This window comes from Myodes glareolus, chromosome 10 (genome assembly GCF_982192425.1).
Source record: "Myodes glareolus chromosome 10, mMyoGla1.1, whole genome shotgun sequence".
NCBI lineage: Eukaryota > Metazoa > Chordata > Mammalia > Rodentia > Cricetidae > Myodes > Myodes glareolus.
In genome coordinates this window covers 56119012-56141540 of record NC_142035.1, presented here as the reverse complement: position 1 = coordinate 56141540, position 22529 = coordinate 56119012, and the positions used below count along the sequence as shown (strand labels likewise).

The 22529-nt window shown below is 45.1% G+C and overlaps 2 protein-coding genes across 3 annotated transcripts; both read left to right on the top strand.

Annotated features, from left to right (window-relative positions):
* Window positions 1-1005: 1005 nt before the first annotated feature.
* Window positions 1006-14101, top strand: Afg2b (AAA ATPase AFG2B). The gene is made up of 8 exons (XM_048459753.3): window positions 1006-2321; window positions 3350-3535; window positions 6948-7106; window positions 9616-9825; window positions 10524-10716; window positions 12112-12242; window positions 13169-13294; window positions 13781-14101. The coding sequence occupies exons 1-8, from the start codon at window positions 1041-1043 to the stop codon at window positions 13943-13945; spliced, it is 2451 nt and encodes an 816-aa protein (XP_048315710.3). The 5' UTR covers window positions 1006-1040; the 3' UTR covers window positions 13946-14101.
* Window positions 14102-19185: 5084 nt separating this feature from the next.
* Coxfa4l3 (cytochrome c oxidase associated subunit FA4L3) lies at window positions 19186-22278 on the top strand. Of its 2 annotated transcripts, XM_048459994.3 has the most exons (5): window positions 19186-19294; window positions 19421-19482; window positions 19643-19728; window positions 20598-20658; window positions 21920-22278. In XM_048459994.3, the coding sequence occupies exons 2-5, from the start codon at window positions 19447-19449 to the stop codon at window positions 21986-21988; spliced, it is 252 nt and encodes an 83-aa protein (XP_048315951.1). In that variant the 5' UTR covers window positions 19186-19294; window positions 19421-19446; the 3' UTR covers window positions 21989-22278. The 2 variants fall into 2 exon arrangements, with proteins under 2 accessions (XP_048315951.1, XP_048315953.1); XM_048459996.3 differs by lacking the exon at window positions 19186-19294 and having other exon boundaries at window positions 19301-19482.
* The last annotated feature ends 251 nt before the right edge of the window (window positions 22279-22529 follow it).

Sequence of the window (22529 nt, the reverse complement as noted above, 5' to 3'; positions counted from 1 at the left end):
CCTTCCTTCCTTCCTTCCTTTCTTTCTTTCTTTCTTTCTTTCTTTCTTTCTTTCTAGGAGACATTTTCCCATACTTGGTAGTTCAGGTTGGTCTGGAAATTGTGATGATAATCCTTAGGTAGGCTCCCAAATGTTGGGATACAAGTGTGAGCCACCACACCCAGCTTAGAATGGTTTTCTACAAGACTTTGTCGTTGTAGGTATGATAAATTCGAATGTACAAATGGTTGAAACAAGACACTGAAGAATGGTCTGACTCAAAGGGGCAGGGTGGATTTACTGGCTGGCTGGGAGACATCTCCAGTTCTCCTGAGGATGAGCGTAGAGTCAAAGGCCTAGGAACAGAATACCTTGTTGATAATTGTGACATAAGGACAGGAGTGGGTGTTCCTGTGGGGAAGCTGTGTATGTCCTGGCTAAGGTCAGAGGACTTTATAGTTTGACCTTGGATGGGATCAATGTCTCCCCGCAACACAAAACAACACGTACTCTTCTCCACCTCATATCCCTACTAGCATAGCCTCCACCTCTGCTAAACCAATGCAGCCATTGTAAGATTTGAGCGGTTCTAATTGTCTTGTGTATACTTCTCTTTGTTGGCATTAGCTATGGCCACTGACTCTATCTTTCACGCGACCGTGCTCACAATATGCAGAGAAAACCTCTTAAGATCACCGTATTAAACTTTCATTTCCTGGTCAGTTCTATACCACAGCCATCCACAAGGACGCTAACTTTCACATCCGCCCCTTTACATATTGAAGATGGTTATTAGGTCTTATATTAGGTCTTCTTTCCCATGACTAGACGCCATGAGCTTTTTGGAACGAAAATAAAAATAAATTTCATAAGGTGTGGCCATCACGATTAACTTGACAGGTTATTTATTTACACCTCAGCAGCCTGTCCCCTCCCCCATAGTTTTATTTCTACTTCACAAAAATGCAAACTCTTATTGGAAATTCAGAAGGCAGAGACCTGACACTGATATGGCAGCCAAGGTGCGTGTTTATGCCCTAGTGTGGCTTTGCGTCTGTCAGATGCCAGTTCACACCCTGTCTGAAGGCTGCAGGAGGGACAATGCGGGTTCTGGAAAGTTTATGGAGGAGCCCCAGCCTTTTCACTTTCCCATAAGCCCTTTCGACCGTCAATCAGCCGCTTGTCCTTTCATGGCGCATGCGCGCCGCCTGCATCCGGCAGCCGGGTGGAATTGCTGCCGAGCTCTCTCTGGCGTGATTTTCCTGATCATGGCTCCGGACTCGGGGCCCTTCCCTGACGGACAGCTTTTGAAGCTACTGCCGGTGGATCCCCGGGACCGGGGCACCCAGCGCTGCCGCCTGGGGCCGGCCGCCTTCCGCAGCCTGGGCGCACGCTTGGGCTCGCCGCTGAGGATCACGTTGCCCGCCGGCGGCTGCTGCCTCTGCACGGCCTGGCCCCGGCGCGACGGGGCGGACGGCTTTGTGCAGCTGGACCCGCAGTGCGCGAGCCCCGGGGCCGAGGCGGCAGCGGGGAAGATCAGTCTGGACAGCTTGCAGCCGGTGCCCTGTCCGCCCCTGCGGCGGGTCACGGTGTGGCCGGTGCTGCGATCGCAGGCGGGAGCCCCGAGCCCCGCTGCGGTGCTGGAGGTAGCGCACGAACTGCTGCGCCACCGGCCGGTGTCGCGGGGACACGTGGTGGCCACCCCGCCGGGCATCCCCGGCCCCGTTGCCGCGCTGCACGTGGTGGGCGGGACGCCGGACCCTGAGCCCGCCGGCTTGGTCACACCGCACACCCGCATCACGCTCAGCGACCAGCCGCCGCCTCAGGTCGAGTCACCGGAGGAGGTGACCCTTGGGGGCCTGTCGGAGACGGCCGCCTCCCTGCGGGAGCTGCTCCGCTTGCCGCTGCGCTACCCGCTCGCCCTGGGCGCGCTTGGGCTGGCGGTGCCCCGCGGTGTGCTCCTGGCTGGACCCCCGGGAGTGGGCAAGACCCAGCTGGTGCGGGCGGTGGCGCGCGAGGCGGGCGCCGAGCTGCTGGCGGTGAGCGCCCCGGCGCTGCAGGGCGCCCGGCCCGGGGAGACCGAGGAGAACGTGCGGCGCGTCTTCCAGCGCGCTCGGGAACTGGCCAGCCGCGGGCCCAGCCTCCTCTTCCTGGACGAAGTGGATGCTCTGTGTCCCCGGAGAGGTGGCCCGCGGCGAGCCCCGGAGAGCCGGGTAGTGGCCCAGGTGCTGACGCTGCTGGACGGCATCCACGGGGACCGGGAGGTTGTGGTTGTGGGAGCCACCAACCGGCCAGATGAGTTAGACCCAGCGCTGCGCAGGCCCGGGCGGTTTGACAGAGAGGTAAATAGTCCGCTCTGGTTAGAGCCCCTGGTCCCTCGAAACTCACCTTTTTGAACAGCTGGGTCAGGCAGGGTTTGTAGATCTCTTGTGACTTGTGAGCCAGAGCCTGCTTATTCTAGAGTCAGATCATCCTGGGAAACAGGGTGGTCATTAGCTTTGTATTGCGGGCCATGAAGGTGACTAATATATGTTAAGTCTTAAGGTAGCTCAGCCTGTTGCAAGCATATTCAACTGAAACAGCTTTGGAGTAAAAACCTAGTCACAGAAGACGGGACAGGCAAACAAACGCAGACATTAGCCCCTTAATATATTCATTCCGTGTCAAGATACCAGCTTCCTGTTCTACAGTTGACTTCCTGGGTTGTCAAGAAAGTTGAATATTCAGAGCTGCCTTGTTTTACGAGCTTTGGTCTTCAAGTGATTTTTTTTTAATTGCTAAGGAATAGTTAGAATAACTAGTAATTAAGCAATGCGTGAATTTTGGGGTAGGACTCTGCAGAGAAGTAGCAATTGCATACTTTTGCTTAACTCTTTCGAGGCCGTGAGTGGGTTTCTTCCGTGCACCATCTTATCAAAGGCCCTCCTCCCAAAGAGCAAGCACCTGGATGATCTGGCCTATTGTTTGATCCATCTCGGCCAGAACTTCTTCAGTGAAATATATAATTTTCATTGATCAAATTCCCAGCCTCTGTTGGTTCATTAGGCAATTAGTATTTTTTTATATTCAGAATCTAAGGTGTGCTAAAAAGGTCATGATGCAAGCTCCAGAATTATGTATTAGCAATTAAAACCCTGCAGACATGCCCTAGGCCAATCTGATTGAGGCAATTCCTCAATTGAGTTTCCCTCCTCCCAGATGTGACAACAAAGAATAGTTATGAGAGTGTCATTACAGAAGAGTCCCTTGCCCAGCGGTGGTGCCACATGCCTTTAATCCCGGCACTTGGGGGGCAGATTTGTGAGGATGCTTTTAAAGAAAGGATTTAGTTGTATAGTTTTAATTTTTCTATTTTTTGCTTTACCTGTAGGTTGTCATTGGGGCTCCCACACTTAAACAAAGAGAGACAATTCTACAAGTGATTACTTCCAAGATGCCCGTCTCCAGTCAGATTGACTTAGGTCTCTTGGCAGAAATGACAGTTGGCTATGTTGGTGCTGACCTGACCGCACTCTGTAGGGAGGCTGCCATGTGTGCCCTTCTTAAGCATGAGAAGGTAAGACGTTTGACGTATGATTAGCTGTGTTCGTCTTTCCTGGTGATAGACAAATTAATTTGGGGTTAAAGAAGTGTTAAGTACAGTACGTTCCTTGGCATGGTTGGCAGTCTCCATGGCTGTTTCCGTGTGTGTGTGTGTTGTATGTGAACATATGTATATAAATTTATATATGTATATAAATTTATCTCATAGATTTGCATCTCAATGCCGTATAAATATATGATTGAAGATGAGGAAATGGCCGAATCTTCCAGGCAGTTTCTTCAGTGAATTTTCGTCACTGCCGCAGGAACTCCCTAGTGCTAGAGCCAGAGCAGCCAGGAAGGATATTGTCCCTCAGAAGAATCTGACAGATTGGAACTGAAATTTTTTTAAGCAGCCACCTGAGATTTAGACAGAAAGGTGCAAACGTAGGACTAAGAGCTTTTGTATAGCTTTCCCCCAATGCTCTAGTCGTGACATCTGCTGGATTACTTCTCATTTCCTTCTTTGTGTGCTTGAGTTTACATGTGTGTTTGTCTTCCTAAAACATTTAGAAATAACCCACAGCCATGATACCACAGCAAGAATTTTAACCACTCACAGTTAACTTTAAAGTTCAATTTCTAGAATAAGGTGGTATCTGTAAGATTTCTTCATTGCCAGGATACTGTTTTTTTTTTATGATTGATAAATGTCTATGGGAGAAATAAAGTTTGCTAATTCAAGAGAAATTGAATACTTGGAATTGTATTTTATTCAAGATTGTCACTGATTTTCAAATTTTGAATTTATAACTACTTTAAAATATTTAGAATGATGTTAAATGTAGTATTTTTTAATACTATTAATTTAAAGATCAAGTCATTTAGTATCTGATAACTGGAGTCCCTAAACGTCTTCAGCAAACAATAATTTCAGCAGCTGAGGATTCTAGGACACTTCAGTGTCGTTCATAACATCCTAAATTATTTTCAACTAAATAATTTATATCTTTCCTAATTTTGCATTATTTTTATTCTACGGTGGGAAGAAGTTAGATGCACTTCTGAGTCCCCATCTTAATGGATTTGGTACCAAACTGCCTAGAGTTTTAATGAGATCTTGTGTAAAGGTATGAGAATATATGTCTTTTGTGGGAAGGGGTGAGAGTTCCAAAGAGGGGAAGGGGGGGGCTCATTTAGATTTCCTCTGCTTTGAAGTTCTAGACTTCATCCTAAGCTTCTCTGGCTTAGGTGGACCAGCCACTGACTGCTGTTGAGGAGGGGTCTAGTCTCTATAGGTAATAGCTAAATTCAGAAACAACCCGAGGGAAGCAGAGGGAAGAAGGGACAGAGATGTCTGGGAAGATCTGGCTCATCTTTCTTCTCCCACTAGGCAGGTGAGAGGCTCTGTACCAGGGCAGACAAGGAATCCATTAACGTTTTTCTGAAAGAGTCCAATTAAGGAATCAGAAACATAGTTTAATAAATTCAGAAGAGGAAAGGACGTATATACCTGCAAGTGTGCAGAGAGTCAGATGATGTGGAGAGTGTGCAGTGGCCTTGAAGTGAGATTTTCAAATGCTAGTTGATGGTATCTAAAATGACTGAGTATTCCATGCCCAGGATCTAATACCGCAAACCAGTAAAGAAACAAAACAGAAAATTACGGTTATGTGTTCCGTGAGTCTTTTCATCAACAATAGGACACGTGCACAAGAATGGTAAATCAACCTGCGAATGTTTGTCAGAATGTGTCCCTGTCAAACACACGACTGAAACTCAACAGGAAAGCCAAGTATAAAGAAAGTGAACTTTGCCTAAAACATCACCCTAGACATGAAAGCTGCTAACATTTTTAGATACTACTACTTAGAATTGGTTATCAAAAGTATCCACTTTCGTAGTCTTATAGAAATGGAATCAAATAGTTGAAAATGAGTTTATAGACAACCCAATACTTAGAATATGATATGAAGGCAAATTACTTAACAACAATATAAGTAAAATGGAAATGAACACAAGAAGCTTTTTTTCATTTATTTTAAATTTATTGTTTTTCAAAAGAAAACAAACTATCATTTTTTCATTTTACATACCAGTCCCAGTTCCCACTCCCTTCCCTCTTCCCATCCCCTCCACTCCCCCCCACCCCATCCTAAGTAGCCTTGATCAAACCAAAATTGTGCTTCACTGGGATGATCAAGAAAATCGTAATTAATACTTAATGATAGGGGGAAGATGGCCTTTGAGTATTATGAGAAGAGCCAGAAAGGATGTGACCTGCTATTCGAACATTTGGAGATGGGCAGATAAGTAAACTTGCAGACATGACTAGGGAAAGGACTTCGGGCCCATTGTTTTCTTATGGAAAGAGCATTTAAAGACAGCTGAGAGCAACAACCTGAGAGGGGAGGGACAGACAGTAAGTCACCGGGAAATAGGGTCAGGATGCTTAGCTTCTCTAAAAGTCGCTTTCTCTTAAGTTTCTTTTTAACTTTTTATTTTTGAAATCATTTAAATTTTGTTGGGAAGTTCCAAAATAGTTACAGAGAACTTTAACCAGGCCCTTTATCTAAATCCATAATTTTTTAACATCTTGCTAAGTTAGTAATATCATACTCTCTTGTCCATCGTGTGTGCGTGTGTGTGTGTGTGTCTGTCTGTCTGTCTGTACTCGCGTTTGTGTACGGGCATGTTTTTTGTTTTATAGGGGCCACTTGAGGTTTTTGTTTGTCTTTTTTTTTTTTTTTAAATCTGAGATTTGTGACTTTGACATGAGTGATTTGGGTTATTCTGTAGAATGGTCAGATTCCAGGCATACATCCCTGATGGGACCAGTACATAGTCAGGATTGTGACTTTACCATGTGGAGCACAAGACCCCTCGGCTGCTCATTGGTGTTATGAACCGAATACTGAACGGCTGCCGGGCGGTGTCTGGTTCCTCCATGGAGCTATAGTACGAGGAGATGCTTTGAAGCGTAAAGATATCCCCTCCTCCGTGTTCTTATTCAAAACAGCGTTTATAGAAAGTCGCAAACACCGATGTCTTTCTACTTGTTATTTCCTCTGTTTCACTCTCGTTTGAAGAAATTTAATCAACACAATTTGAGTATTATTTCTTCCTGTCACATCCTGGCAGACTTGAAAGTTTGTTAGTCTTCTGGGGAGAACAGCTTCCTGTAGCCAGAGGGGCAGGCGTGGCTGTGGCTTCCTGAGAGGACGGGTTAACAGCTGTAGCTGTCTGAATTTAGGCCTGGGACCTTGTGACCTCAGCACTTCCACTTCGAGGAAAGGATTGTCTGCGATGCTTGAACTTGAGACTAGTGGAATTAGATTTATACATTCAAAAGAGAGATTTTTTTTTTCTTTAGGTTGTTATGTGTGTATGCTATAGCAAAAGCCTGCCTAATTTTTGGCTTGATTTTTCTCTTGGGGCTTCTTCAGAACCAGGACAGTCCTCAAATTGACGAAACTGACTTTCTTGACGCTTTGAAAAAGATTCAGCCCTCATCATTTCGAAGTTCTATTGGGCTGATGGACGTCAAGCCTGTTGGCTGGGAGCAGATAGGGGGACTTGAAGATGTGAAGCTGAAGTTAAAGCAGGTAAGCGTTGTTAATCAGCTTGTCCGGCTGAGTCCCATGGTAGCGTTCTGTGTCTGTAATGGAAATGCCGCAATCAAATACATTTGCTGTCTTACCCGAATTCCTGCTCTGCAGACATCAAATCTAGTTTCTGTGTTTTCCCATCTTAACCCTCTCTAAAAACTTTTGCTTTAAGGAGTTCATTCTCATCCAGAACACAGGTCGGCAGAACTCCCATGACCGGCTGGATAGTAAATGCTTTAACTTCTGAGACATGCAGGCTGTCAGTCATTCCTTCGCCACAGTAGTTTGAGAGCCTGTAAATGAGAACGTTTGGCCCGTGTTTCCACTGTTCTGCATCTGTGGATACAACCAGCTGTCCAAACTATTGTCTGCCCTGACCAGATCCAACATTTGTTCTTGTTATTTTTCCTAAAGAATGTAGTGTGCCAAGTATGTACATGGCATTTACATTATTATGAGTGGTGGAGGTAATTTACAGCACATAGATGCAGGTTATGTGCAAATACTGTGCTATTCCTCCTGGGGTCTGGGGTTGAAGCTGTGGGGAACTTTTCCTATGGGCTTGTCTCATTTCACAGTCCCAAAGTTCGTGCCTGAAAGGCATCAGCCATGCCCCTTTGTTGTGTTGTTAGCCTGGCCGTGGCACTTCCTACCTTTCTGGGCTCCCTTCTCCCTTCCCTGAGATATTGGTGCTCTGAGAGACTCATGGACAGCTTTCTTTAAAATTACTTTTATTTTATGCCTATTAGTATTTTAGCTGCATGTGTATATATAATGGTCACCACATACAGATCAGGGTGTCAGATGCCCTGGGATTGGAGTATGGGTGGTTGTGAGCTACCATGTAGGTTCTGAGAGCCAAACCTAGGAAGGTCCTTTGCAAGAGCAACATGTGCACCTGACCACTGAGCCATCTCTCCGGCCCTAGACATCCTTTCTGCAGTCCAAGGTGATGGTCACGGTATCTAAGACCGTTTTCGCTGTTACTTGAAAAGTCTTGAATAGACTTTCCCTGACCTCAGCAGGACTGCTTAGCAATCTTTCTGCTAGATAACCACAGGGCTGCCAACATGACATGTCCAGGGTCCAGTTAATGCCAAGTGTAGGGCACATGCCTTTAATCCTAGCACTCGGGAGACAGAGGCAGTTGAATTTCTGTGAGTTCGAGACAGCCACCATTACATAGTGAGACTCTATCTTGAAAAGAACGCTACCTCCACACCTAAGATTCCCTGTATGGGTGGCTGTGGTCAACCAGCAAGCAGTTCCCCGTCAGAAGTATGGTGCCAGAACTTTGTGAAATGCAGTTCCTTATGTTTCAGTGACTAGTCTGTCTTGCTGTCTTCATTGCCTGTGGTACATCCAGCCTTTCAGTTTTTTGTGGCCTGAATCATTGCAAGAGATTTCTGACCTGACTGATCTCCCTGCCTCAGTTTCCTTCCCTTCCAGAACACTCTGCATTGTCAGTTGGAGCTTGCAGGGCCTACTGTGATCCACTTCCACTTCACTTCTGTTGCTTCTGCTCACTGCTGGGACAGTCAGTTCAATGGTTTCATGCATCTCTGTTTGTAGTATCCCTTCTCCTTGGAGTGCCTGTTTTGGCCTAGTTAGTTTAAAAATCTGTCTCCTTTGGAACAAAGCTCTCACCTGCCACCCTTCTTTCTTGAGGTCACTGTTGGTTCTGCCACTTCACCAGCACTAAGTTGGACACTCACCAGTAGTAAAGTTCACGTCTAACTTTCATAGGCCTGAGTCTCTGAGTTTCTAAAATGATTGTAAAGCTATTTGCCTTCGAGTGTTTAGGACTTCTTCACTGTTCAGCAACATTTAATGAGTGCCTGCTGGGACTTACGGATTTAGGTGTGAACTCTGCTGATTCTGTAGCGGGAACAGAGTGACCAGCCCAACATGGGAGAAGAATAGTAATGAGCTCTAAATGTTCTAAGTACAGTGGAAGGCAGTACAGGCTGTGCCCGGGAGAAGGGGTGCTTTTCTGCTCAGGGTCCTTGGAAGACTTCTCCAAGCAGGTAGTTTGAGGTGATGAGAGTTAGAGATTACCCACATGGGACTGAAGAGATGGCTCGGTAGTTAAGAGCACTTGTTGCTCTTACAGAGGACCTGGTTCAGTTCCCAGCACCCAGATGGTGACTCACAACCATCTATAACTCCTGTTCTAGGGGATCCAGGGACTTCTGACCTCTGCAGGGACCAGGCATGCACACGATACACAGACATACCCAGACCCAGACAGTACAAATTTAAAGATAATTAAAAGTTTAAAGAGAAACGCCACAGAGAACTGTTGGGAGAATGTTCAGGCATAGCTTGGTACCCCAAGTGAAAGGCATTGGGTGCAGATGAAACCAAGTAGTAGGGACCTGGGTTCTTGGGCTGCTCAGGACAGGAGGCTGTTTCAGCTCAACCGGCTCTGGGATGTGCCAGATGAGGGGCGGGATTTGGGAAGTGCCTGGTATACTAACATCTCCGTCTCTCTGCCTGTTGACAGTGTGTCGAGTGGCCTCTGAAGTTCCCTCAGGAGTTTGCTAGGATGGGTCTGAAACAGCCAAAGGGCCTTCTCCTCTATGGCCCCCCCGGATGTGCTAAGACCACTCTGGTGAGGGCCCTGGCCACAAGCTGCTACTGCTCTTTTGTGTCAGTGAGCGGAGCCGACCTCTTTTCACCTTATGTTGGAGATTCGGAAAAAGTCTTGTCTCAGGTTCGTTTGTTTTCAAGTATTGTCTTTTCCTCAGCCGTAAAAGTTATACATGCTTAAGTTTAAAATAAGAGCCCTCTTCCCCACAATTCCTCCGCCTCCTGCTGCTGTTGCATGTATTTCTTCTCTCTGGTTTTGAATAATGTTGAGGTGAGGTTTTATCAACCTGCAATTTTATCTTTTTTAAACTTTATTTTTAATTTTTAAAAAATCATTGCACATGTGTGTGTCCATGTGTGGCATGTGCACTTGTGTGCAGTGCTCACATAGGCCAGAAGAGGACGCTGGATTCCCCTGGAACTGGAGTTGCAGGGAATTATGAGTCACCCAGTGTGGGTATGTACTAGCCCCTGAGCCGTCTCTCTGGGTTTTTAAAGTTAAATATTTGTTATCAGGTGGGTGTGGTGGCTATGCCTTTAATCCTAGTGCTCAGGACAGACAGATTTCTGTGAGTTCCAGGCCAGCCCGGGCTACATAATGAAATCCTGTTTTAAAAGGAAAGAGCGTTATCACTTCCATGTTAAATATCTTTAAAGAAGACAGCATTTTTATGACTATCTATAACTGACTTTTTTATTTACTAATTTTCTAGTTCCTAAGCACTTGGAGTCTTCATTTTTCTGTTTTAATGTTTGCAGATAGCAAAGTGAAAATAGTCACCGGAACAGTGTGTGACGTTATGTTTTTTTTCCCTCACTAAGGTATTTCGACAAGCAAGAGCCAATACTCCAGCGCTTGTGTTTTTGGATGAAATTGACTCAGTCTTGGGGTCTCGCTCAGTCGGCACCTTGGGATGTGATGCTCGGGAGCGAGTTCTTTCAGTTCTGCTGAATGAACTCGATGGTGTGGGAGTTAGGACGGTAGAGAGAAGAGGGAATAAATCAGACCACCAGGGTAAATACCAGGAGCTGGAGCTCTTCTTTAGCCAGGATGCACCATTGTTTCAGGCCATAATTAGGTAGCATTCCCACACAACTGCATTTCCTAGGCTGAATCCATCTTCTGAAGGGTTATATGATGTCACTGACTTCTTGGGGCTTTTATAGGACTGATAAAAATTGTGATTTGGGCAGAATAAGTAAAAAGTCTTATAATTATCTTAGATGTGGATTTTATTTTCCAAAGAATGAGAAATATATCTTACTTAATGGAGAAGGGAATTTATTCTCATGAATATGAGAATATATCCTGAGAAGGACTTACCTTCCTTCAGTTACAAAACAAACTAGTACTTGAGTAACTTCAATAGTTGAAAGTGAGTAAAGTTAGCTTTTGAGTCCTCTGCTTCTATGAGCCTCTGCTTTCAGACAGTGGTTTCTTACCCTGAGTGGGTAATATCTGATTTATTATAATCATATTTCTGTTTGTTCCCTATGTTTAAATTATTCCACAGAGGGAGCATCTTAACCACTCAGTAGAAACAAAGCACACTATAATTTGAAGGGGCCCCACGATAACCTGATCTCATGTTGCAGGGGTTCCCATTAGCATGCTGGGAAACTTGCTACTCTGGGGGGTAAACACTGGAGGACCACTTGAATTATCCAACTCAATGAATGGTTTTGATTTTAGGCCCTGCCGTGTCTTGCTTTTAACTGTTTCTTCTCTCGGGCTTGGGGTTGTATGTAGGTCAGTGATGGAGTGACTTCCTGGCCTGACCAAACCCTGAATGCTATCCCAGCACTACGCAAAACCAGGTGTGCTGGTGTGTGCTGGGAAATCCGGCACTTAGGAGGTGTGAGCAAGGGAGCGGAAGTTGAAGGTCCCTTTGTTGGATAGAGAGTTTGGGGGTAGCCAGGGGTTCATGAGATCCCACTTCAAACAGAAGCACATGTTGCTTCGCATCCAGGGTTTGCATAACTACAGCTCAGGTTGATCATTTCTGCCTCTGGAAAAAAAGATGAAATTTTCATCTTTGGGGATACGGAAAGCTAGACCTTGCAGAACCATCATGGCCCCCGTTAGCCATGCAGTCTGCCTTTGTAAGCGGTCTGTTTATAGTTGTCATCTATCGGGTGCCTGAGTGGATTTGGGCACCAGGCAGGTGTCCTTCCTTCTGGCCCTTTGTCAGTTCTCACACAGAGAAACACCTGTCAGGACTACTATCCTTTCAGACACTTGTGGGTTGACTTGGTACCAAGAAGGTGTCTGGGATGGCGAGTAAGCATCCTGGCTCTGAGGAGAGGTTGTCCTTGTTGAAAGAGCACTTTGTCATGTGTGACTTACTTGAAAGGGTTTTAATAAGTAGCAGTTTGTTGACATGACTCTGTGTTATATGCTTTCCCTCAGAATACCAAGAGATTCTTCATCAGAATGTCATGATCGTTGTGGCCACCAATAGGCCTGACGTCTTAGATGATGCCTTGCTGCGGCCTGGAAGACTGGATAAGATGATCTATGTCCCCCCTCCTGATCAGGAGGTAACAGCTGATGTTTCCTCTGCACTCAGCAGTGCACCCATGTCTGCCTGAGTTCCAGATGGGCGCAGGCCAACCTCGTGCTCTGATTGGTGTCTGTCCATGCTGGTTCCCTGGCCCTGCCTTCAGGGAAGCATGCCTGGAAGTGACTCTGGTGTCTCAGCAGTGTGGAGGGCACTGGGTGGTGTTGTGCACAGGGATGGAGGAGGTGCTGAAGGCTTTGGCAGTGTCTGAGGCTTCAGGGTCTGCAGTGTGTTCAGTCAGGAAGTGCACAGAACAACTGGCAGATGGTGAAGGGCTCCAAGAATTAATTTTTCCTTCCTTGGGCTTTTATCAAATTTTAAAGAGTTTTTTTTTTAAGTAATGAATGTCTGATGCTTCTAAATGTATCTGATAATTCATGTTTTTAAGACTGTTCTGATAGCAGTATTTGTTCCCAAAAGAGAGTCATCTTGTCTTGTAAGAAGTGGTTACTATTGGCTACTTGAAGCATAATTAAGAAACTGCTTTTCACCATTACTGTGTGGACCATTGATGACTCAGTCTCTTTCAGAAGCAAGAGTGATTTTAATTGATTATGAACACACACACACCACACATACACACCTCACACACAGATACACCACACATATACATATACTACATATACAAACGCATACTACACACAGACACCACACATATAAATATATACACATACACCATACATACACAAATACACACTATACACACAAATATATACACTGCACACACCACACCCAAATACATACATATTACACATGTACCACACACACAAATACACACACTGTACATATACACTACATATACATACTTTGTAATATGATAAAAAAATGAACTTAAAATGTTTAATGTATCAGTGTTAAGCATGAATGTTAAGGATTGTAAATATTTTGTCTTTGGTTTTGTTTCAGGGCAGGCTTTCTATTTTAAAAGTCTGTACAAACAACATGCCGATAGGGCCTGATGTTTCTTTAGAAAAGCTAGCAGCAGAAACGGGTTTTTTCTCTGGAGCTGATCTTAGAAACCTCTGCAAAGAGGTAAGTTTGAAGTTTGTGCTCTAAGTATATAATAGTGCGTGATTGTGAAGTGACCACACTTTTAGAATCCTCCTTGGCCCCTTCCTACCCTCTGTCCCCTGTTGCCCCACAAAGATCACCTCACTGCCCACTTCTACGCTGGAGACCCAACACTGCCCTCTCCTACCCTGAGTCGCCAGCACTTGGGAGGCAGAGGCAGGCGAATCTCTCTGAGTTTGAGGTCACCATGATCTACAAGAGCTAGTTCCAGGATAGGCTCCAAAGCCACAGAGAAACCCTGTCTTGAAAAACCAAAACCAAAACCAAACAAAACTGTGTTGTAGGGTGGATTTTTAGGTTCCTTAACTTCTAGCTTAGTGTTTGTGATGGCTTTGAACTCCTCTGACGTGAGGCCAAAGGTTTACAGCCAGACTGCAGTGTTGACGTTACTGCTAGTTTTTAAATGAAGCAAATTAACTGTTCTCTCTTGCTTGTCTCTGTCCTCAGGCTGCCTTGTTTGCTCTGCAAGAGAACGGACTGGAAGCAACCTCAGTGAAGCAAGAGCACTTCAGGGAATCGCTTAGGACTGTGAAGCCGTCCTTGAGTCGGGAAAGCTTGACAGTGTATGAAAACTTATTTAAGAAAGGACTTTCTTCCTTGGAAGATAATTAAATTTTTATTTTATTCAGTTTTTCACTTTTTTATGGTTTGCAACTTCACACTTTCTTAGGAGAGAGAGAGAGAGAGAGAGAGAGAGAGAGACTGAGAAACTTGCCCTGATAAACACCATCTTACTTCTAGAAAGTATATTAAAAACACTAATAAAAAGTGTGTGTGTGTGTGTGTGTGATTTTGTTAGGATAGTTACTTTTGGTCGCTTTTTGTGGCTTTGAAGTGATGTTACGTTTACAGGAAAGTTGCAGGACTGGGACGGAGGACTTCAGCATTCTCCAGCCCAGATTCTTCCATCTAGCATTTCGTCATTTTTTTCTGTCCTCCACACACACACAGTTTTCCGAACAGTTGGAGGCTAGAATACAGTCATGCATCACTCTATTTGGGGTTGACAGTGTCATTAAGCGGTTCTGTCCCGAACGCCATAGAGTAACGCGGTTATTCAAGCACAACAATGTCCGCACCACCAGGGAAAGCCTTGGGAGTTCACTGTCAAACATGCCTGTGTCTTAAACACTGTCTGACTCGTCCTCCGTTCTAGCTAGTGTTTAGTGCGTGTGTCTTAAGAATAACACTGTCTCATACTGCAGTTCGCTCACCAAGCTCAGGAAGTTCAGCATCAACACAGTGTTTTAATGTATCCAGTGAGTTCCTCTCTCTGTCCCTGTGATGGCCTATGTAATCATTTTTCTGTCAGACGATCTAGTCTGGGGTTACACCTTGAATTTGGCTGTCATGTGCCTTCCATGTTTTACTGGGAAGCAGTTCTCTCTGTCTTGGCCTCAACGTCTTCGGAAACAGACCAGTTTTTGGTAGAGCAGTCAGCTCCAGCACTTCTGCACTTCTTTGGATGTACGTTTTGTGTCACCGCGGTTATTCTTCATCCTCTCCGCTGGAGGCACAGTGTGCTTCACATCGTTGGTGATGTTCATTTTGTCCACCCATTGTGTGGTTTCCTCATTGTAGTCTTAACTCCCCCACTTTGTAATTGTAATTTGAGGCCATAGATTGGTCTGTATGTTTTTATTTTTATAGAAGCAATTAAGAATTAAAAATCCTTTGACATATAACATTCTAATTCTTGTAATGTTCTGAAGTAATGATAGCCACAATTTTTTTAATATTGTCCTCACTAGCCATGTGTAGGGAGCACCTTAACTGGGCCACCCAAGATGGCATCTAGGTGCCTGTCACCGAAATGCCCAGGAAATGGCAGAGTCTGACCAGGACATCCTGTGACTCAATTTCCACAATCAGAAGATTGCTCTGGACAACTTCCAAGACTGTTTTTAAAAAATTGGTTTTTACTTAGACTTTATAGTTTACTAAGCTGGTTTTCATGACATTCTCACACACGTCCTGTGTTCGTATTGCCTTTCTCCACCTCTTCCTTCTCATGATCTACTCTGTTAGCCCCAATAGTCCCCTGTGGTGGAATATTATTTTAAAATGTGCCACATTCGTTTATGCCGTGGAACGTGTTTAATGATGCAAAGATACGTTGCATTCTTTCTGTTGCATTTGTTTAACTCTGTGAAGCTGTGTTTCTGCCTGTCTAAAACACCTGATTGGTCTAGTAAAGATCTGAATGGCCAATAGCAAGGCAGGAGAAAGGATAGGTGGGGCTGGCAGACAGAGAATAAATACAAGGAGAAAAAGAAGGATCAGGAAGCAAACGATGATCTAGGAGCAAGAAGAGGAGAGGAAGACACCAAGGGCCAGCCACCAAGCTACAACTACAGCCAGCTGATGTGGTGTAAAGAAGGGCATATAGAAAAAAAAAGGTAATAGCCCAGAGGCAAAAGACAGACAGGATAATTTTAGTTAAGAAAAGTTGACCAGAAACAAGTCAAGCTAAGACCAGGCACTTGTAAGAATAAGCCTCCATATGATTTATTTGTGAGCTGGGTGGCGGGCCCTCAGAGGAGCAAAGAGTAAAACAACCAACTCCAGTCTTCATTTCACTTTCATGCCAAAGTCTTCTTTGCGGAAGGTGAACACTGGGCCTGGACAGCAAGTCAGTAAGTTGGCAGTGTTTATTTCCTCCTTGTACTGAGCTCAGACTGCCCTTGAACCTTAACTGTTGACCCTAGCACGAAGAATATCTGGAACTCCTAGTATCGGGCACCCACGTGACAGCTCACAACTGTCTGTTACTCCTGTTCCAGGGGGTGTGACACCCATATATGCAGGCAAAAACGCCGATGTATATAAAATACAAATAAATTATTTAAAAATTTTTTTTGAAGCTAGGAGGTTTGCTGCTTAAGTTTACATTCCATGGGAGAGAGCCCAACAACCATGACTGGATGTGTAAGTCAGGTTGTCCTAGCTAAAGAAGGCTCTAAGAATGTCTAGCATTGGGAGTTGGGGAGACAGAAAGCTTCCTCGAAGAATTAGCAAGGACATAGCGTCCTGATGGGAACTCGGGGGCCTGCCCACGTTTGAAAGGTGAAGGGTGGTAGGCATACCTGCTTCACATCCTGGTCTTCCAGGTGGCAGTGGCCTGGTGCCCCACCTGGATCCAGTGTTCAGTGTTTGTGAAGTGGGGAATCTTATTAGGGAAAGTGTATTCTGAAGAACTGGGTGGTGGAAAATTCTAGATGGTTCTGCCCCCAGCACTCAGGAAAAAAAGACCAAAAGATATGGATTGTTAGCATATACCTATTTTTGTAATGATATTTATTGAGCAGATAATTTAATATTTAAATTGCTGCGTTTATGTTAATAAGTGAAATTGATGGTTAAATACAAATTACCTTGAATTGCTGTAATTCCTTGAACCCAAGAGAAAAACAAAGCAAATACCCTACCCCTGCATCTTTCAGAATTCAGCATACCTGGGCATTCACGCTAAAGGTCAAAAGTGTGGCTTCCTGGATCTGTCATTGCTACAAGTAGAAATGAGTGTATTTTAAAGGTTGTATGAGCACATTCTATATGTAGATACATATTTCAGTACCTTTAACATTTTATCCTAAAAACTTGGGAACAAAAATAGAACAATGTAGCAACTTCATGGAATGATCAATACTATGGTGAATTTGCTAATTATTGTGACCAGAGTAGTTATGAACATGGATGGGCACGTGTCTCTGTGGTAGGAAATAGACTCCTTCGGATAGATGCCCGGAAATATACTGGAAAGTGCTGTGTAGGCTGCTGGGGTGGGTGGGGGTGGGGTGGGGGAGTCATCAATGGCCTTGCCCAGCTGAAAACTACAGTAGTAACCAATGTGTGAGGCCAGCCTGGGCTGTGCTGTAGTAAGACCTCCATGGGTGCAGTAGTGGCACAGATGCTACGGGGTAACCAACCATTAAAAAGTTTGGATTTAAGAAATTTGGATTAGATTTAAGATCCACTCCACAGAAGAAAACCCATGTCTGTTACTGTAAATCTGCCTGAGAGCCTGTAATTGGGAAGTCCAGAGGCTCTAGGGGTGAGCCTACTATGATTCCTATGTTTAGCAGACATAGCATCACTGCCCTTTAAATCCGTCTCTCTCCTGGTAAATAGGTGCAGCTCTCAGACCTCAGGAGAGTTGTATTGTGCAGTGGACACTATTAGGGCCGGAACCGGAATTGATTAAAATGCCGAGGCCAAGTTGTCAGTTGAGTACCAAATGGGACATTTCTGTTATACTTGCTCAAGGTTCAATGATCATCATGGGGAAGGGGTGTGTGTATGTAGGAACCAGAGGTTGTGGGGGACTGGAACCAAACAGTGTCTTCTGGACATGACAGGACCACCACACTCCCGATCTCATGGTGGTTGGGTGCCTCTGCAGGCCCCGAGGAAGATCAAACTAATCAGCAGTTTAGTACGAGGGCGGGGAAAGAGTTCGTGACATCCCCCTCCCCCCTTAACTGAGGAGCTATAGACAGTCGATGGTTTTTCCAGGAGAATCAGTTTTCCTTAAGGATGTGGCCCCCAGCAGGGGATGACCACATACCCCAGAGTATATGGGAACACAAACTGGACTTGGTTATTTCAAACAAACAAACACAAGACCCCACGAAGTTAGAGGGTAGGGAGGTAGGGATGGATCCAGGAGGGACTGGAGGAGGAGGAGTGGAGGTGAAAATGCTCAAAATATCTTGAGTGAAATTCTCAAATAAAATACAAATTTAAAAGATGTTCTCTTTCTGCTCAGTTGCACACATCTGTGATTCCAACACTCACCTGGCTGAGTGGGAGCATCTGAAGTTTGAGACCCGCTTGGGCTAGGTTGTAGTAAGACAGCTGTTCCCCACCCCTGCCCACCCCCACCTCTGCCAAAAGTTTCTTTCCTGCAGAAGGATTTTGTACTGGAAATTTAACCCAAGTCAGAGGATTATCCAACTTTTTGATATTGTGGCATAATATCATCTGTAAATGTATTGGGTTATCCTGCAACTCGGGGGCCATAGTCTGGACACTCTAGTACATCCTAAGCTAGGGTTTTCCCACGGACACAACTATACCCTCAGTGTGATTTAAAACAACTTTAAAGTACCAAGCTTGTTTTGGCTTAGTGAGCACTAAGAACGCTGGTGTTGGGAGAGGACCTCCCTCTGTCACTCACCCTGCTTTGAACATGTCTGCGTCTATTAGCACACTGGCTCTGCCCCACTATGTCCCGGTCCAGGAATCTGGCTCAGTGGTGCATAGTTGCTGGCCTAGAGGAAATATTCACAAAGCAAACGGCCAGCTCAAGTTTCTCAGTTAGGGGGGTAATCCAAAGATGAAGCCAACAGTTCGAGTCCACAGCAGAAAAGGACACCTGGAATCTTCTGCAGTTGAGTTTTGTTTCTTTTCCCTTAACCCTGACTTTTTTGGGGGTGGAGGGGGCAGGCATCAGGACTCCGTTGGAGTTTATATGAACTTTACAATTTACTTTTTAGCAATCTCCGTGTGTGACAAGTCACGTTTTAGAACTTTTATGTGGTTGAATTTGGTCCAATTTACCCCGCCCTGAACCTGGCATCCTCTCCTGGTACTCCGGGAGAAGGTGGCGGTCAACTCTAGAGCCCCTGCCCTCCCTTACCCCTCCCTCAGTCCCTTCTTTTTAGAAGGGCTGGGTGTCTTTCACCCAGGCTTTGGCCATCACACGGGAATCTCCCAGACTTTTGGAGGTGCAGGACCGACAGAAAGTGATGGGGACCATAGAAGGGGACCGCGGGTAAGGACCGCGGTCAGCAGCCGCGCTGCGCGACCGTCCTGCAGGGGGCGCGCGTGAGCTGGCTCAGTGCGCGTCCGTCTGACTGGTCCCCGCGTGACCAGAACGCTGCCCTTCCCGAGCGGTTGGCAGCATATAAGGCCGGCTCGCTGCTGGGCGTTAACATCTCCCTACTACAGCCGCCCCAGGTGCGTCTCCTTCTGGAAAGTTCTGCGGAGCGGGCCCCCGCCGGGCCTTCTGCGTCTGTTGGACGGCTTGGTTCCCCGAGCCCCGGCAGGATGTTTTTGATCGGTATCTCGGATTTTTCCTTCTAGATTTGGAATTCTACACTAAAGTCATCATGGGCATCTTCCAGAGATTGATGAAAAATAAGGAAGTAAGTTTTTAAAGCAACCGGTAAATCTTGACTTCTGAGTGGGTTTTTTCTCTCTAGAGGAAAAAAAAAAAAAAGATGGTGAAGAGTTTGAATTTTTATACTATTTTGTTGTATTTCAGAGGTTTCATACTGAATCTATCCCCCACCTGTTCTGTCTTAGCTCATTCCTTTGGCGTTTATCATGACCGTGGCAGCCACTGGAGCTTCAGCTTTCTCTTTGTATGCTTTGAAAAAAACCGACGTGGTGTAAGTACTAATACCTCCCGTGTAGGGATGTCTGCTTTTCTCCGATCTGCAGATTCTGAAACACATGCCGTCAGTGTCTGGGTTTTTCCTACGAATCAGAACACCAAAGTGTGGGCTGAAAAAGAATTCTGGTGTCGGAGAGGCTGACAGACGGTGACATTTGTTTCTTACATCTGAACCCTCGACTCTCCTGTAGCGAAGTAAAATTTGATTTCTTTTTAAATTTAAGCATTGAAATTGAAATACTTTAAAAAAAACATTTAGGGGGTACATATCATCAAACATAATTGCTTTCAGGTTTCAAAATGTCAACTTAATGAGAAAGTTCTCTCCTACTGTGATAGAATTGAAACGTTCAGCTATCTGCAATGAACTCTATTCTCAATTTTGGGTAAAGGAAAGTACTAGCTAGGTTTTGTCTCCTGGGATTCAAGGAAGAGATATTTCTGAGACTGACTACAGCTGGTTCAAGGTTCAGAGAGGACAGGCGCTCTAACAACAGGCAGAGAGGGTGGTGCCCGGAGCCAGCGCCTGCACAGTTCACCGTAGCCCCCATCCCTGGTAGAAACCCGGCCCTTGCTTGTCCTTTCACCTCCATGACTACCTGTTTGTGGGCATAGTCTCCAATCCCGCCCAGTAAAGTAATAGACCTCTTACCTGCACTACAGAGGAAGGGATCCTTACAGCTCGAAGCAAACCCTGAGTTTTCAGTGGACGCTTCTTTCACTTCAGCGGTTACAGCGGGTGACCAAAGTTAACAGTTGCAGTGTGGAGACCGAATCAGTCCCCGGATATTTCATACGCCCAATCTCTCTCGGGTTTGTATAAACACATTTACCTTCATTTAATGAATCTTCTTTTATTTTTAGTATTGATCGGAAAAGAAACCCAGAACCTTGGGAAATGGTGGATCCTACTCAACCCCAAAAGGTATTGCTGAAGTTACAAGATGTGATTGACATTCAGCTAGGACCTTTGCCAGTAAAGCAGGCTGTAGCCCTTGTGCCGACAGTGGACATCTAGTGTCATTTTGGAAACAGTGGTCTAGAGACCTAGCTCAGGTCGCTGTTCTGTTCTGCACAGACACGGCGGACAGTTTGGCTTCTCTGAATCTGTGAAATGATCATGATGATAAAACTTGCCCTCAGAGCTTAAAGAATCTAAATACAGAGCCTTTTAGAATAGTGCCCAGCCCATATTTAGCCATTCAAATATAAATCTTTATCAATTTTGAAATACATTAGCTTGTTTCCCTATTACTTCCCTAAAATTAATATAAGGTGGGATAAACAATAGGAATTCCTGAAAATGGAGTGAATATTTTTCTCAGTGGAATTAGTTGTCATTCACTTATTTTCCAAAAGACTACTCAAAAGGTTTTATTTGTAATTATTATATACTTATGTATTTGTAACTATTTGTTGGGGGCAGGGAGTCACGCCTGTGTCGTGGCTCGCGTGTGGAGGTCAGAGGCTGACTGACGCCATCAGTGTTCTTCTCCCGCCATGGAGATCTCAGAGATCAAACCCAGGTTGTAGGCCTGGGGTGCAAGCACTTTTAGCCAGCTCACCGCTCTAGGCTTTAGTTTTTGTAATTTAAATATTCTGAAGACTAGAAGCATGGGGCCAGAATGAGCACCATTTAGGGCTGTTAGAAAAGACTTCACAAAAGGCAAAGCTCTGAAAACATTTAAGTTAAGGAGAAGCATTCAGAATCTTTGTGTCTCAGGGCCCGGGATGAGAAAGCGCTGCTGGGGACAAATGGGGGTGTCTAAATGAGAGCTGATTGGCTCATTCATGCCTCCCCGAAGCAACTGCAAGGAGGGAATTTTAAGAGCCTACTGTGTGTCTTGCCCTGTGCCTTGAACGTTGTCCATCCTTTTACAAGGAACTGATGCACCCCTTGAATTTAAATGCTATCTTAGCAAATTAAAAAATCTTGACACTGCTAATGTAAGTAGGACAGATGTGTGACTGCTCCCCCTGATCCTGTGACACCTCCAGACCCAGAGGTCTTAGCGGGTGGAGTGGTAGGAACTGGCCAGTCTGCTATTCTGTGATTGATTCAGGGTTGAGGAGAGGTGATTCTGTAGTGATGTTCTTCCTTCAGGGAGAACAACAGGTCCCCTAAGGGAATGTGAGGACCGAGAGCAAATCCTTAACAAAGCAGCTTGCTTTCTTCTTTTTTCAAGCTTATAACCATCAACCAGCAATGGAAGCCCGTGGAAGAGCTGCAGAAAGTCCGGAAGGCAACCAGATGATGGCTCTTCGCTCCTTCCTTCCGAGGAATACTCTATGAATCTAGCGGAAACACTTCAGCACAAACTAGATGTTGATACCAGTGTGCGGAAATGCTTCTGCTATGATTTTAGGGTTTGCTTGCTTCCTTTGGATCCTGTGTAAGCAACTGAAGGTAGTACATAGTGTTTGTTGGTGTAAATTTCTATTTTGCATTTGAAATTTTATGTTCCTGATGCTTGGGTGTAGTCCTTGAAATGTATGAACATGTATAAATTAGATTGCTACCTGTAATAAAATATTATTTATGCAAGAGATCTCAAAAATTATTTAGCTTTAAAAGTGGGATACTATCTTTTTATGGGAAAAAACACATTTTTTGAAGCATAAAACTCCATCTTTCAAATACCACCGAGTACAGATTTCTAAGCTTTACTCCGAGCCCTTTCCCCCTCACCCCAGAAACCTTTGGGGCAGGTATTGTCTGCAGTAAAGCAAAGAACAAGTGCACAACTTGGAAGGATGTGAATGCGGTGGTTCAGGAGGAAGGGGAAGCAGAGACAG

Bases quoted from the DNA above. Each gene is read 5' to 3' on its own strand.
- Afg2b (XM_048459753.3), top strand. From the start codon at position 1,041: ATGCCAGTTCACACCCTGTCTGAAGGCTGCAGGAGGGACAATGCGGGT. The intron at 3,536-6,947 runs GTAAGACGTTTG...GGGCTTCTTCAG, and splicing joins CCCTTCTTAAGCATGAGAAG to AACCAGGACAGTCCTCAAAT. The intron at 10,717-12,111 runs GTAAATACCAGG...GCTTTCCCTCAG, and splicing joins GAATAAATCAGACCACCAGG to AATACCAAGAGATTCTTCAT.
- Coxfa4l3 (XM_048459994.3), top strand. From the start codon at position 19,447: ATGGGCATCTTCCAGAGATTGATGAAAAATAAGGAA. The intron at 19,483-19,642 runs GTAAGTTTTTAA...GTTCTGTCTTAG, and splicing joins GATTGATGAAAAATAAGGAA to CTCATTCCTTTGGCGTTTAT. The intron at 19,729-20,597 runs GTAAGTACTAAT...TTTTATTTTTAG, and splicing joins TTGAAAAAAACCGACGTGGT to TATTGATCGGAAAAGAAACC.